Source organism: Schistocerca piceifrons, chromosome 5 (assembly GCF_021461385.2).
Source record: "Schistocerca piceifrons isolate TAMUIC-IGC-003096 chromosome 5, iqSchPice1.1, whole genome shotgun sequence".
Lineage (NCBI taxonomy): Eukaryota > Metazoa > Arthropoda > Insecta > Orthoptera > Acrididae > Schistocerca > Schistocerca piceifrons.
The window spans coordinates 117,916,628-117,930,621 of NC_060142.1; the positions used below are offsets into that span (position 1 = coordinate 117,916,628).

Here is a 13,994-nt window from a genome sequence, read left to right on the forward strand (position 1 = left end):
CGTAGTGTTGTCTACATCTACATATTTACTCCGCTAGCCACCAAGCGGTGTGTGGCGGAGGGCACAATTCGGGCCAAAGTCATATTTCCCCCCGTCTGTTCCACTCGCGGATCGTGCGAGGGAAAAACGACTGTCTGAACGCCTCAGTACGAGCTCTAATTTCCGTTATCTTTGAATGGTGATCATTGCGCGATTTGAAAGTTGGTGGTCATAATATATGCTCTACATCCTCGGTGAAGATCGGATTTCGGAATTTAGTGATCCCCTTCTGTTTAGCTCGCCGTCTATTTGCAAGTGTGTTGCACTTAAAACTTTCTATGAGATTTGTAACGCTCTCGCGATGGCTAAATGTACCCGTTACGAGTCTTGCCGCTCTTCTGTGGACCTTCTCAATCTCTTGAATCAGACCCAACTGGTAAGGGTCCCCTACAGACGAACAGTAGTCTAAGACTGGACGAACTAACGTATTGTAAGCTATTTCCTTTGTTGAAGGACTGCATCGCTTCAGGATTCTACCAATAAACCGCAATCTAGAATTCGCCTTGCCCGTTATTTGTGTAATCTGATCATTTCATTTGAGATCATTTCGAATAGTCACACCCAGATACTTGACGGGTGTTACCTCTTCCAAAGACTGGCCATTTATTTTGTACTCGTGCATTAATGGGGATCTTCACCTTGTTATACGCAGTAGGCTACACTTACTAATATTGAGAGATAGCTGCCAGTCATTACACCACGCATTTATTTTCTGCAAATCCTCATTGATTTGTTCACAACTTTCATGTGATACTACTTTCCTGTAGACTACAGCATCATCGGCAAACAGTCTAATGCCGTTGTCAATACCATCAATCAGATCGTCTATGTATACCACAAAAAGCAGCGGACCTATTACGCTGCCCTGGGGCACACCTGAAGTTACGCTTGAAGTTACGACATACTGCTCCCTGTCTGTTAGAAAACTATCTATCCAGCCGCATATGTCATCGGATAGGCCGTAAGCGCGCATTTTTTTGGAGCAAGCGACAGTGCTGAACTGAGTCGAACACCTTTTGTAAGTCGAGAAATGTGGCATCAACCTGGGAGCCGGTATCTAGAGCCTGTTGTATATCATGCACAAAGAGGACCAGCTGTGTCTCGCATGACCGCTGTTTCCTAAAACCGTGCTGGTTTTTGCAGATGAGCTTCTCAGAGTCTAGAAAGGTCATTGTGTCTGAACACAAAATGTGTTCCACGATTCTGCAACAAATCGATGTCAGTGAAATTGGCCGGTAATTATGTGCATCCGTTTTTTTACTCTTTTTATAGATTGCTATGACCTGGGCCTTCTTCCAGTCCCGTGGAACTTTCCGCTGTTCCAGTGATCTCCGATAGGTGATGGATAAGAATGGTGCTATATATGTAGCATGTTGTTTGTTGTTGTTGTGGTCTTCAGTCCTGAGACTGGTTTGATGCAGCTCTCCATGCTACTCTATCCTGTGCAAGCTTTTTCATCTCCCAGTACCTACTGCAACCTACATCCTTCTGAATCTGCTTAGTGTATTCATCTCTTGGTGTCCCTCTACGATTTTTACCCTCCACGCTGCCCTCCAATACTAAATTGGTGATCCCTTGATGCCTCAGAACATGTCCTACCAACCGATCCCTTCTTCTGGTCAAGTTGTGCCACAAACTTCTCTTCTCCCCACTCCTATTCAATACTTCCTCATTAGTTATGTGATCTACCCATCTAATCTTCAGCATTCTTCTGTAGCACCACATTTCGAAAGCTTCTATTCTCTTCTTGTCCAAACTATTTATCGTCCATGTTTCACTTCCATACATGGCTACACTCCATACAAATACATTCAGAAATGACTTCCTGACACTTAAATCTATACTCGATGTTAACAAATTTCTCTTCTTCAGAAACGCTTTCCTTGCCATTGCCAGTCTACATTTTATATCCTTTCTACTTCAACCATCATCAGTTATTTTGCTCCCCAAATAGCAAAACTCCTTTACTACTTTAAGTGTCTCATTTTCTAATCTAATTCCCTCAGCATAGTCAACATAAAATCTTACGGGGATACCTTCTGGGCCAGAATGCCTTGGTGGCGTCTAAAGATCTTAACTGTTTTACAATCCCAGATACACGAAACACTATGTTAGCCATCCCGTTTGTTCGATAATTTAAAGGGGGAATGATGATGCAGTCCTCTACCGTAAACGTGTTTTTGAAAGATAGGTTTAGAATTTCGGCCTTCTGCTTATCATCATCGGTTACATTACCCATACTGTTAGCAAGAGAAGGTATTGAATTATTTGTAGCGTTCATAGATTTTACGTACGACCAAATTTTTTTGGAGTTATTTTTAGAATCTGCAGTGCTAACAGCAACACTGCGTGAAATAACCGCAGAAATCAATGTGGGATGCATGACGAAAGTTAGGACAGTTCGGTGAAATTTGACGTTAATGGTCTACGACAGCAGACGACCGACGTGAGTGCCTTTGCTAACAGCACGACATCGCCTGCAACGCTTCTCCTGGGCTTGTGACCATATTAGTTGGACCCTAGAAGACTGAAAAACCGTGGCCTGGTCAGATGAGTACCGATTTTAGTTGAAAAGTGATGGTAGGGTTCGAGTGTAGCGCAGGCTGCACGAAGCCCTAGACCCAAGTTATCAACAAGACACGGTGCAAACTGGTGGTGAGTCCATAGTTGTGTGGCAAGTGTTGACATGCAGTGGACTGGGTGCTCTAATCCAACTAAACCGATCATTGACTGGAAATGGTTATATAGAGCTACTTGAAAACCATTTACAGCCATTCATGGACTTTCATGTTCGCAAAGACAATGCACCACGGCACCAGGCCACAACTGTTTGAACATTCTGGATAATTTGAGCCAATGATTTAGCCATCCTGATCCCCTGACATGAATCCAATCGAACATTTATGGAAGATTCAAAAGGTTCAAATGGCTCTGAGCACTATAGGACTTAACATATGAGGTCATCAGTCTTCTAGAACTTAGAACTACTTAAACGTAACGAACCTAAGGACATCACACACATCCATGCCCGAGACGGGATTCGAACCTGCGACCGTAGCAGCAGCGTGGTTCCGGACTGAAGCGCCTAGAACTGCTCCGCCACAGCGGCCGGCTTTTATGGAAGATGATCGAGAGATCCGTTCGTGGACAGAATTCTGAAACAGCAGCACCTTCGCATTTATGGATCGCTGTAGAGGCAGCATGGCTCAGTATTTCTGCTTGGGACTTCCAGCGCCTTGTTGATTCCAAGCGACGTCTAGTTGGTGTAGTACGCAAGGCAAAAGGAATTTCGACGAGATATTAGGAGTTCTTCTATGTCTTTTTTCACCTCTGTGTATTGGAAAGATGTCAAACATCGAAATGTCACTTATAGTTTCACTCGAGCAAGTAGTGCATACCTAATGTGAGTATCGGATTTTCTAATAGGGATCGATACGCAGCTCAACAAGCACTCGTAATTTACTTTTGTTATGCGAAAGTGGTTCATGAATGGGTTTTAGTTACGAGCGCTGCTTCGTTTAAGCGTGTGTTTGATGCCTCCGTGTTATTGCTGCGTAAAACCCACATCTAAATCCATTTATGCTTTCTGCTTGTTCTGTTGGAGTCTTGGCTCAAAGCTAACATCATAAGATGAAAACACCAGTGACTGTCCGAATAACCTCAGTTGACGCCACACTGAAAGCCGTGCAACTAGGATTTTGACTGGGTGGTGTCGAAGCAGCAGCACACTTAGTGGCGTATCGCCCGAAAACCGACTCGCTATGGCCTCATTTCAGCTGGATTTGGAAAATCAGCTTAAACATACATTAAACGTCATAATAATCAAACAAAAATATACACCTTCCTGTAGGACACCCTGTTCGCGAGGGCACCCCCCCCCACCCAAAAAAAAAGAAAAGTGGAATAACATTGCCGTGCGTGGAACTTGTCTAGTACGCATTTCTGACGCTACGCGTGTATAGCGCAACTCATTGACAGTTGAGTGCCGCCTGTGTTGTCGACTAGGCTTGCCCTGTTAATCTGCAGTGATTGTTTTCGCTAGCGCCGTTTTGTTCTCGTTTCCTTTTTTATGATGGAAAGTTTAACTGAACAACGTGCAGCTGTGAAGTTTTGTTTTCTACTCGGTAAAAATGCTGCTGAAACTGTTTTAATGTTGAAAACAGCTTACCAAGATGACACTATGTGAAAAACTCAAGTGTGCGAGTGGTCTGCGCGATTTAAAAATGTCGACATGTCGACTGATGACAATCCTCGTTCTGGACGTCCATCAGTTGCCCGAATCGATGAAAATATTGAAAAAATTCGAGCGCTTGTGCTCACAGACCGTCGACAGACAATTGATCAATTGTCAGAGATTAGTGAGGTATGTTGGAGTCCGGTTAAGCGAATTTCAACGGAAGATTTGGGAATGGAAAAGGTTGTCCCCAAGTTTGTTCCTCGGGTTCTGACTGACTGTCCCTACTGGTGATGAGTCATGCTGCTGTCGACATAAAAACACAGCAACAGTCAAGCCAATGGAAGACGTCATAGTCACTCCGGCCAAAACAATGTAGTCAAGTCAAATCAAACATCAAAACAATGCTGATTTGCTGTTTTGATGCCACGGGCGTAGTTCATTCACAGTTTGTTCCCCCAGATCAGACCGTCAATCAAACCTTTTATTTGAAAGTTTTAAGAAGATTGCGCAACAGTGTCCGTCAAAAAAGATCCAATTTTTGGCAGATAGGAGACTGGTTCTTCCACCACGACAACGCACCTGCAGACAAAGCCATCTCTATTAGACAGTTTTTGCTAAAAATAGCATGGTTCCGCTGCCCCACCCACCTTGCCTGCCTGACCTGGCTCCGTGCGACTTTTTCTTATTTTCACGCATGAAAAGGGCCATGAAAGGACACCGATTTGATAACATTGAAGAAGTCAAGAAGAAAACGAGGGAGGAGCTGTGAGCCATTTCTAAAGATGACTACAAAAAAAGTTTCGAACCGTGGAAGCACTAGTTGGACAAATGTATTAGTTGTAATGGAGAGCGTTTTGCAGGGGATAAGGTTGTTTTGTAAACATTTTGAAAATATACAGCTTTTAAAAATGATTCCGATTACTTTTGGGGACCCCTTCGTACAGAGTCCAGCATTCAAGAGACTTCATACTCAGTGGCTTTCTTGTGTTCGCACTGAACTACACTCTTGCTCATAAATTTAGGATAACTGCAGAACGTGGTGCCACAAAACGCGGCACTCCACAAAAATGGCGCTAATAGCATAGGCACATGGGGAACACACACGACACAGATCTGTAAGTCCACGGTATTGGTGATAAGTTGAGAAAACCGTCCCGAAACACATGTGCTACAAAACGCCGCTGTTTCCTGAGCATGTATCCCGTCATCAATATGGGATATGATCACCTTGCACACGTACACAGGCCGCACAACGGATTGGCATACTCTGAAACATGTGGTCGAGCAGCTGCTGGGGTATAGCCTCCCATTTTTGCACCAGTGCCTGTCGGAGCTCCTGAAGTGTCTTAGGGGTTTGAAGATGTGCAGCCATACGTCGACCGAGAGCATCCCAGACGTGCTCGATGGGGTTTAGGCCTGGAGAACAGGCAGACCACTCCATTCACCTGATATCTTCTGTTTCAAGGTACCCTCCACGATGGCAGCTCGATGAGGCCTTGCGTTATCATGCATCAGGAGGAAGGTGGGACCCACTGCACCCCTGGTGCAAAATGACGTCCCTGTTGCAGTTCCTCTGTCAAAGACTTGCAGGGGTGTACGTGTACCAATCATAATCCCACCCCACACCATCAAACCACGACCTCCACACAAGTCCCTTTCAAGGACATTAAGGGGTTGGTATCTGCTTCCTGGTTCACGCCAGATGAAAACCCGGCGAGAATCACTGTTCAGACTATACCTGGACTCGTCCGTGAACATAACCTAGGACCACTGTTCCAATGACCATGTACTGTGTTCTTGACACCAGGCTTTACTGGCTCTACTGTGACCAGGGGTCAGTGGAATGCTCCTGCAGGGCTGCGGGCGAAAAAACCATGTCTGTTCAGTCGTCTGTAGACTGTGTGTCTGGAGACAACTGCGGTAAGGTTCCGAGCAAGGCTACCTGCAGTACTCCGTGGCCGTCTGTAGGCACTGATGGTGAGATATCGGTCTTCTTACGGTGTTGTACACTGTGGACGTCCCATACTGTAGCGCCTGGACACGTTTCCTGTCTGCTGGAATCGTTGCCATAATCTCGAGATCACACTCTGTGGCACACGGAGGGCTCATGCTACGACCTGCTGTGTCCGACCAGCCTTCCGTCGCCCTAGTATTCTACCCCTCATAACGTCATCAATAAGTGTTCTTTGAGCCATTTTCAACACACAGTCACCATTAGCCCGTCTGAAAACGTCTGCACACTTACTCGCTGCACCGTACTCTGACATGCACCAACACACCTCTGCGTATGTGGACTGCTGCCAGCGCCATCGTGCGACGACCGCAGGTCAAATGCACCGCATGGTCATACCCAAATCGCCCATCAGAGCGTTGTTTCACCATGTATCAGCATTATCCTTAATTTATGAGCATGAGTGTAGTTACAGTTTTGGGCGTCGCTGCAGCTCTGTGAGCCTGGCGTTTGTGTTGGGCAGGTCAGCGCGGCGCCGTGATGCTGTCTGCGGGCATCCACAGCTTCCCGTTCAAGCTGGGCCTGCCGCTGGGGCTGCCCTCGACGTTCCTGGGCCAGCACGGCTGGGTGCAGTACTTCTGCAAGGCGGCGCTGCGCCAGCCCTCCGGCCTCACGCACAAGAACCAGCAGGTCTTCATCGTCATGAACCCCATAGACCTCAACCTCGAGCCCGCCGCACTCGCCGTGAGTACCACTACTGTACGCAGCTGCTGTAAAAGTAACGACTGCATCTTGTACCGTATGTACTCGGTATTGTCGAGGCGCATACCTGTTACAAAATACAGAGTGATTCAAAAAGAATACCACAACTTTAAAAATGTGTATTTAATGAAAGAAACATAATATAACCTTCTGTTATACATCATTACAAAGAGTATTTAAAAAGGTTTTTTTTTCACTCAAAAACAAGTTCAGAGATGTTCAATATGGCCTCCTCCAGACACACGAGCAATATCAACCCGATACTCCAACTCGTTCCACACTCTCTGTAGCATATCAGGCATAACAGTTTGGATAGCTGCTGTTGTTTCCCGTTTCAAATCATCAATGGTGGCTGGGAGAGGTGGCCGAAACACCATATCCTTAACAAACCCCCATAAGAAAAAATCGCAGGGGGTAAGATCAGGGCTTCTTGGAGGCCAGTGATGAAGTGCTCTGTCACGGGCTGCCTGCCGGCTGATCCATCGCCTCGGGTAGTTGACGTTCAGGTTTCATAACTAACCTTTTTCGTAGGACTCTCCATACAGTTGATTGTGGAATTTGCAGCTCTCTGCTAGCTCTGCGAGTCGATTTTCCTGGGCTGCGAACAAATGGTTGCTGCATGCGTGCTACATTTTCATCACTCGTTCTCGGCCATCCAGAACTTTTCCCTTTGCACAAACACCCATTCTCTGTAAACTGTTTATACCAACGTTTAATACACCACCTATCAGGAGGTTTAACACCATACTTCGTTCGAAATACACGCTGAACAACTGTCGTCGATTCACTTCTGCCGTACTCAATAACACAAAAAGCTTTCTGTTGAGCGGTCGCCATCTTAGCATCAACTGACGCTGACGCCTAGTCAGCAGCGCCTCAAGCGAACAAATGTACAACTAAATTAAACTTTATAGCTCCCTTAATTCGCCGACAGATAGTGCTTAGCTCTGCCTTTTGTCGTTGCAGAGTTTTAAATTCCTAAAGTTGTGGTATTCTTTTTGAATCATCCTGTATTATAGTTCAATTCTTTTATCTTGGCGTCTCGCGCGTGCCCGCCCAGACGCGGGAGATTGCTGCGTTGCCAATTGCACGCGCCAAGAGAAGCAGCGCCATAGTGTAGTATAGTATAGTTCACAAACCTACGTTTAGGGGGGAGCGCGCAGTTTATGAAGTAAAGCCACCACGGCCGCATTAAACCTTTCGCTGCCACAGAGACGTGCTCCCCTCATTCCGCGCTGTGCGCGATTTTGTCATCACTGCACTGCTCGCCTGTGCAGACACATGATGTTCCGACTGCTTTGACACACTTATCATTCGATTTCACAAAATCTATTTGGTCCAAAAATTTGATTTTTACACATCTTCTTGCTGACACCTTCCCCCCATAAATGACTTAATTTTGTTTCGATTTTCAACGCAGTTATTGTACAACATTAAATGTAGTAAACCATTGCACGAAATTTGGAAGAGTTTGCAGAGGTAAAAGTCCACAGCGTATACTTTCCATGTGGTCGATTTTAGTTGCCACTAGAAATTTCAAAAAATTACATTCAAACGAATAAAATTCATGAAGTAAGGCACTTCGATATTGTTTTTAAATAAAGAATACTAAGCATCAAACAAGGTTTGAATTCAGAACCTTTTGCTTAGCAGCCAAACACCTTAACCATTACGCTAATGCAGCTCGTCATTCTATAGGATTCCTGGAGGATTTTAAAGAGTCACACAAAATACCGACAAACACTGTTCGTATGACTATGAATTACTCACGTTTCGTCGAAGTACAATAGGAAATAAACAATTACTGCTGTTCTTTATTGCGAAAAAGCGATTAGTGAGAATGAATTTCCTTGCTATCGCCTGAATTAGGAGGTTTATTGCTTGTTTGGTTTATATGAAGCAATTGGTATAAAGAATGCTTTTTGGAAACTTTCTTTTATAGAAAGTCTGCTATCAAGACATTGCTTTTGTTCAATTACTTTATTTATGACTGAATGTTTCTAAAACTGAAGACACTCGTCCGTACTCTGCACTACAGTAAACCTCTGGCAACGTCGTTCTCTGTTCGTTGGCTGACTGTGTTTTGTGACGTCAGATGCGCAGAACTAACCTAAACTCTGCCACCGTCGTAAATGACGCGCACTTGAGTTATTCGTTACTGCACGCCACTACATAAAATGATTTTTGAAACTTGTTGTGGACCGTACTCTGACTGTACACGATTATCGATACAAATCACATTATTTATTACCTCCTCTCAGGGAAAAAAGGTTGAGCCGGGGAAAAAAATTTTTTTTGAAGAGCACGCCGCAGCTCGTAGTGTAAAGCAGTCGCCTTCTGTTTCTGGCATTGGCGCTGCTGTGGCAATCGCAGCTTTGGTGTCTCCCTCTGGTGGGAATGGGGAAAAGTTGCCTGTTCACGTGCATTTAAGGGGCGCTATGAGCTCGGTAGAGGGTCGCCTTACCGGAACTAAGTCCTCCCCCTATTATCCTCTTCTCCATGATGATCATCCCTTCCCTGACGCCCTTACTAAGGCCAATCACTTTGCCTCCTACCTGTCCGATGTGTTTTCCATCCCCGATGATCCCCAGTTTGATTACTCCCTCTTCCCGGATATCCGCGATCGAACTGACACCTCTGTCCCTCCCCTCGCTCCTGGTTTCCAGTACTTGGACCACATTGCACACACGGACCTCAATACTCCTATCACTACACAGGATCTCATTGCTACACTCTGCACAAAACGCAACACCGCTCCTGGTCACGATCGTGTCACCTACCGTCACCTTCGTGAAGCTCCTGTCTCTTTTCTCTCCACCCTGGCCAGGCTCTACAATGTAGTCCTGTCCACCGGTTACTACCCCGACCTGTAGGAAACCTCCCGTATCCTCATGTTCCTTAAACCTGGCAAACCGCCATCCGCCGTCTCCTCCTACCGTCCCATCAGCCTTACCTCGGTCTTCAGCAAGGTCCTGGAATCTATCCTCACCCGACGCATCCACCAGCATCTCCGCCAGCACCGCCTCCTTCCCGTTACCCAGTGTGGCTTTCGGCCGTCCTTCTCTTCCGACGACCTTCTCCTTCACCTCACTCATCTCCTTTCCGAACAGCCTAATTCCCGTCGCTCCGCAATCTTCCTCTCCCTGGACCTCGAACGTGCCTATGACCGCGTATGGCATTCCGGTCTCCTCTTCAAGCTCCAAACCTTCGCCCTTCCCATTAACTACGTCTGTCTGATCGGCTCCTTTCTCTCCCGCCATCTTTCCTATGTCACCATCCATAACACAGATTCCTACACCTTTTTCCCCTCTGCCGGTGTGCCCCAAGGCTCCGTCCTCTCCCCCCTTTTGTACATGGCGGACATGCCGCCGCCGTCAGCTCCCGTCCACCTTCTCCAGTTTGCCGATGACACCGCCTTCCTTGCCCTTGCCCCCACCCTACAGCGCTCCCAACACCTTCTCCAATCCCATCTTGACCGGTTCACCGCTTGGTGCAACCAGTGGTTGCTCAAGGTCAATCCCTCCAAAACCCAGGCGATCATTGTAGGCAAAACCACCCCTTCCTTCCGCCTCCTTGATTTCTATCTCACCATCTATGGCCTTCCTATCACCCTCACTCCCACCCTTAAGTACCTTGGCGTCACCCTCGACCGTCGCCTCTCCTGGACTCCCCACCTCCGGACAATCCAAGCCAAGGCACACTCCCGACTCAGTCTCCTCAAGCTCCTCTCCAGCCGTACGTGGGGTCTGGACCCCTCCACCATCCTCCACACCTATAAGTCCCTCATCCGCCCTATCCTTTGTTATGCCCATCCGGCTTGGATCTCCGCCCCCCCCCCTACCTTTTATAAATCCCTCCAAATCCTTGAACGTCATGCTCTCCGCCTCGCTTGTCGCATCCGTCTCCCCTCCCCCACGCGGATCCTGTACGATCTCATCCCCTTCCCCCACCTCCTCCTTTTCCTTGAAAGGATACGGATCCTGTACACCTCCCGCAAACTCGATCCTCCTCACCCGCTCGTCTCCCCGATCCTCTCCCACCCCCGCCCGCTGCCGCGTCTGTATTCCCATGTCCCACCCGGTCTCCATCTCTCCACCCTCCTTACCCTCTCCTAAGGTGGCTTCCGCCAGCTCCCCCTCCCTGATGATGTCCTCCTCCCCTCCATCTACCCCTCCTACCAACTTTGATCCTCCCTCCCTCTTCCTGTATCTGGGCACCCTCCATCCCTTCCCCCACCTTCTCCCCACTTCTCCCCCGGGCCTCCCTTCCCCTGACCTTCTACTCCTCCTCCCCTCTCCTCAGCCATTGGCATCTCTGTTCTCCCCTCTCCACCCTCTCCACCCGCCCTCACCCTTCTTCCCCTCTTCGCAGGTCCCCGGACTCGCACACGCTACGTGGACTTTCGCGCGCCAGAGATTATCGCCATCTGTGTCTCGTGTGTGTGACGTCGTTTAGTGTTTTTAGTGTCCGCCGTCACGCTTCTCCGTTCACTTGTGCCATCGGATTCATCAGTGTTATGTGCGCCGTGTCAACGTGTTTTCAGTGTCTTTCTCGTCGAGTGTGAACGGCTCCATGTTTTTTGAGTGACTCTGACCACTATTTTTTGCCCGTCACTATGTTCATTTTCATTCTCCATTCTTGTACTGTGATTGTCAACTGTATGGCTGAAGAGCGGCGTCGCATGCCGCTGCCAGCCTACCTGATTGTTCAGCTGTTAAAATAACAATAAAGTAAAAAAAAAAAAAAACTCGGTAGAGGGGTGAGTGAGTCTGTGAGTCTCGGCGAGTCGGAGGCAGTCTGTGAGTCTGGGCCAGTCTGGTCAGTTGGTCAGCCAAGTTAGTCTGGGTCTGTCTCTCGTCCGCATTGGTGAGGCGGTTAGTGTCTGTCGGTCGTCCGGAGTGCTAGTATGTGTTAGGCCGCCAGTCTGCTCGAGTTTGCTCAGGCAATGGGCATTGGCGGTTGGATCGATCGATTGATCGGTCGCGCACTGGGACACAACGTGACTTGTTCGCCTGGAACGTCGACGCATGTGAGGTCGCCACGTGAGCCCAGTGGCCGCGCCGTATAGCGAGGGGTAGTGGCTTCGCGGTCGACACGAGAGCAACAGGAGTCAACCCACGACATCGGTCTGGCCGGGGCGAGATGCGACGCCGTGAGGCGGGAGATCGGCGCGCCTTCCTGCGTCCGTTGAAGCGGCTGGCAGCGGACGGTTCGGGCGAGCGTTTTGGGGGTGCTGCGCCAGGTCTTCGCCAGGAATCGCAGTTTATTAGAAGTTAAGTGATTCGTGATATGTTGTGTCATTAGCTTGTTAAATTCTACTTGTGTTCTTGGTCAGTTTCTCGTCCCCAGCTTGCTCGTCTGCATCTCGTCCGCATTTGTTCGGCAGTTAGTGTCTGTCTGTCTGTCGGTCGGTCTGTCGTACGTTAATAGCTGCCTCTGTCATGTTTGTCGGATTCGGTGTTAACGAATTTATTGCTTAAAGGCCGAATTCTTGAAACATGTTTTTATCTTGCCTACTATCTTGCGAAGTGGTATATGTGTAATGTACAGCATGTTGTACATTTTATGTAAGTCTGCATTTTATGGGTTTTATTTAAATAGTCATTTTAGGTTATAAAGTTGCAACCCTTCCACCGTAAGAGTTCTCAAAAAAAAAAAAAAAAAAAAAAAAAAAAAAGAATTGCACTGACGGTGGCAAATAATTTGAGTGTTGTACCATTTCCATCCCTCTTACGGGGTGCATAGTTTACGTGTTTGTGTGAATTGTTAAAATTTTTTTTAGTTTAAAGTAATCTGGTGTGTTGCACATTTGCACCAGTGTATTCTTTCAGAGGTTGTTGTGAGCAGTCATGACTACGGCCGTATTGAAAGGGTGCAGGCAAGCTTCTCAGCCCGAAGGCTCATACTGTTAATATTGTTCTTTCTGCATCTAAATAAAATTGTAGCTTGATATTTCAAGGGTGCTTTTCTGCTTGTAATTTTAAATCTGTTTTTGAAAAGGCTTTTAGGAATAAAATTCACATTTGTTAAAAGTATTTTCATTTTCCATCAGTTACTTCCTGGCAACTACTTCCACGGTCACCTAGTGTGATTAAATGTGTTAATGTTTTTGATGAATCGCTAGTAAATAAAGTAAATTCTTTAAGACAAAATTTTTTTAAAAGTAAATTCACGGTTCAAAGGTTACAGTTTTCTTCTACGAGGGTAATCCCAAAAGTAAGGTCTCCTATTCTTTTTACAAGAACATAGACCCAGTGCTTTTTTCCAAAAAAAAGTTTGAGGGTACTCCGACATAGGATACAATGCAGCGAAAGTTTGTTACAACTGAAGCATGGGATACCACCCATCTGCTTTTAGCCATGACGTCATCAACATGTCGAACTACAAAAAACTGGCTCAAATGAAGCAGGTGATACCGAGAAACACACAAACATACAAGAGAAAGTGGTATCGAACAGTTTACATCACCTCAAATGAAGCATGCGATTTGAGCGTACGCATATCCGTTTAGCACTGCCATCCCCCACTATTAGCGGGCGGAGGCACTACATGCTTGTCGAACTGGCTGCCAGCGATTCTGTTGTCGAGAACGGTTGCCGCAGCTTCGAAATGCTTGAAACAGTCAATGACGTCGATTTTCTCACCAAAAACTGCACTGGGATCGTTCGTATTGCAATTACGAACACGAAAAAATGAAATAAAAAATTTACGTACGTGAATTTAATCTTTGGCACTCTTCCAAGTTCTCAACATCGTAAAAAAATTACTTTATCGACGAAAAAGTTTGGGGGTACGCATCTCCCAGCGTTCCCCCAGAAGAGCAGCACTGCATAGATCTGCTACCCGTGTCAGGGATAAAATACAGGGAGCGAAAGGCAATTTACAATTTGTACAGAAACCAGATGGCAGTTACAAGAGTCGAGGGGCATGAAAGGGAAGCAGTAGTTGGGAAGGGAGTGAGACAGGGTTGTAGCATATCCCCGATGTTATTCAATCTGTATATTGAGCAAGCAGAAAAGAAAACAAAAGAAAAATTCGAATTAGGAATTAAAATCCATGGAGAAG

General features: G+C 46.7%; 1 protein-coding gene across 1 annotated transcript in view; it reads left to right on the top strand.

The window, feature by feature from the left end:
• The window catches only part of LOC124798204 (arrestin domain-containing protein 17-like), a 158,257-nt gene that overhangs the window by 112,432 nt on the left and 31,831 nt on the right, over nucleotides 1-13,994 (top strand). The window contains exon 3 of the mRNA XM_047261506.1: nucleotides 6,691-6,911. Coding sequence (XP_047117462.1) covers nucleotides 6,691-6,911 — 221 coding nt within the window. The remainder of the gene's footprint in view (nucleotides 1-6,690; nucleotides 6,912-13,994) is intronic.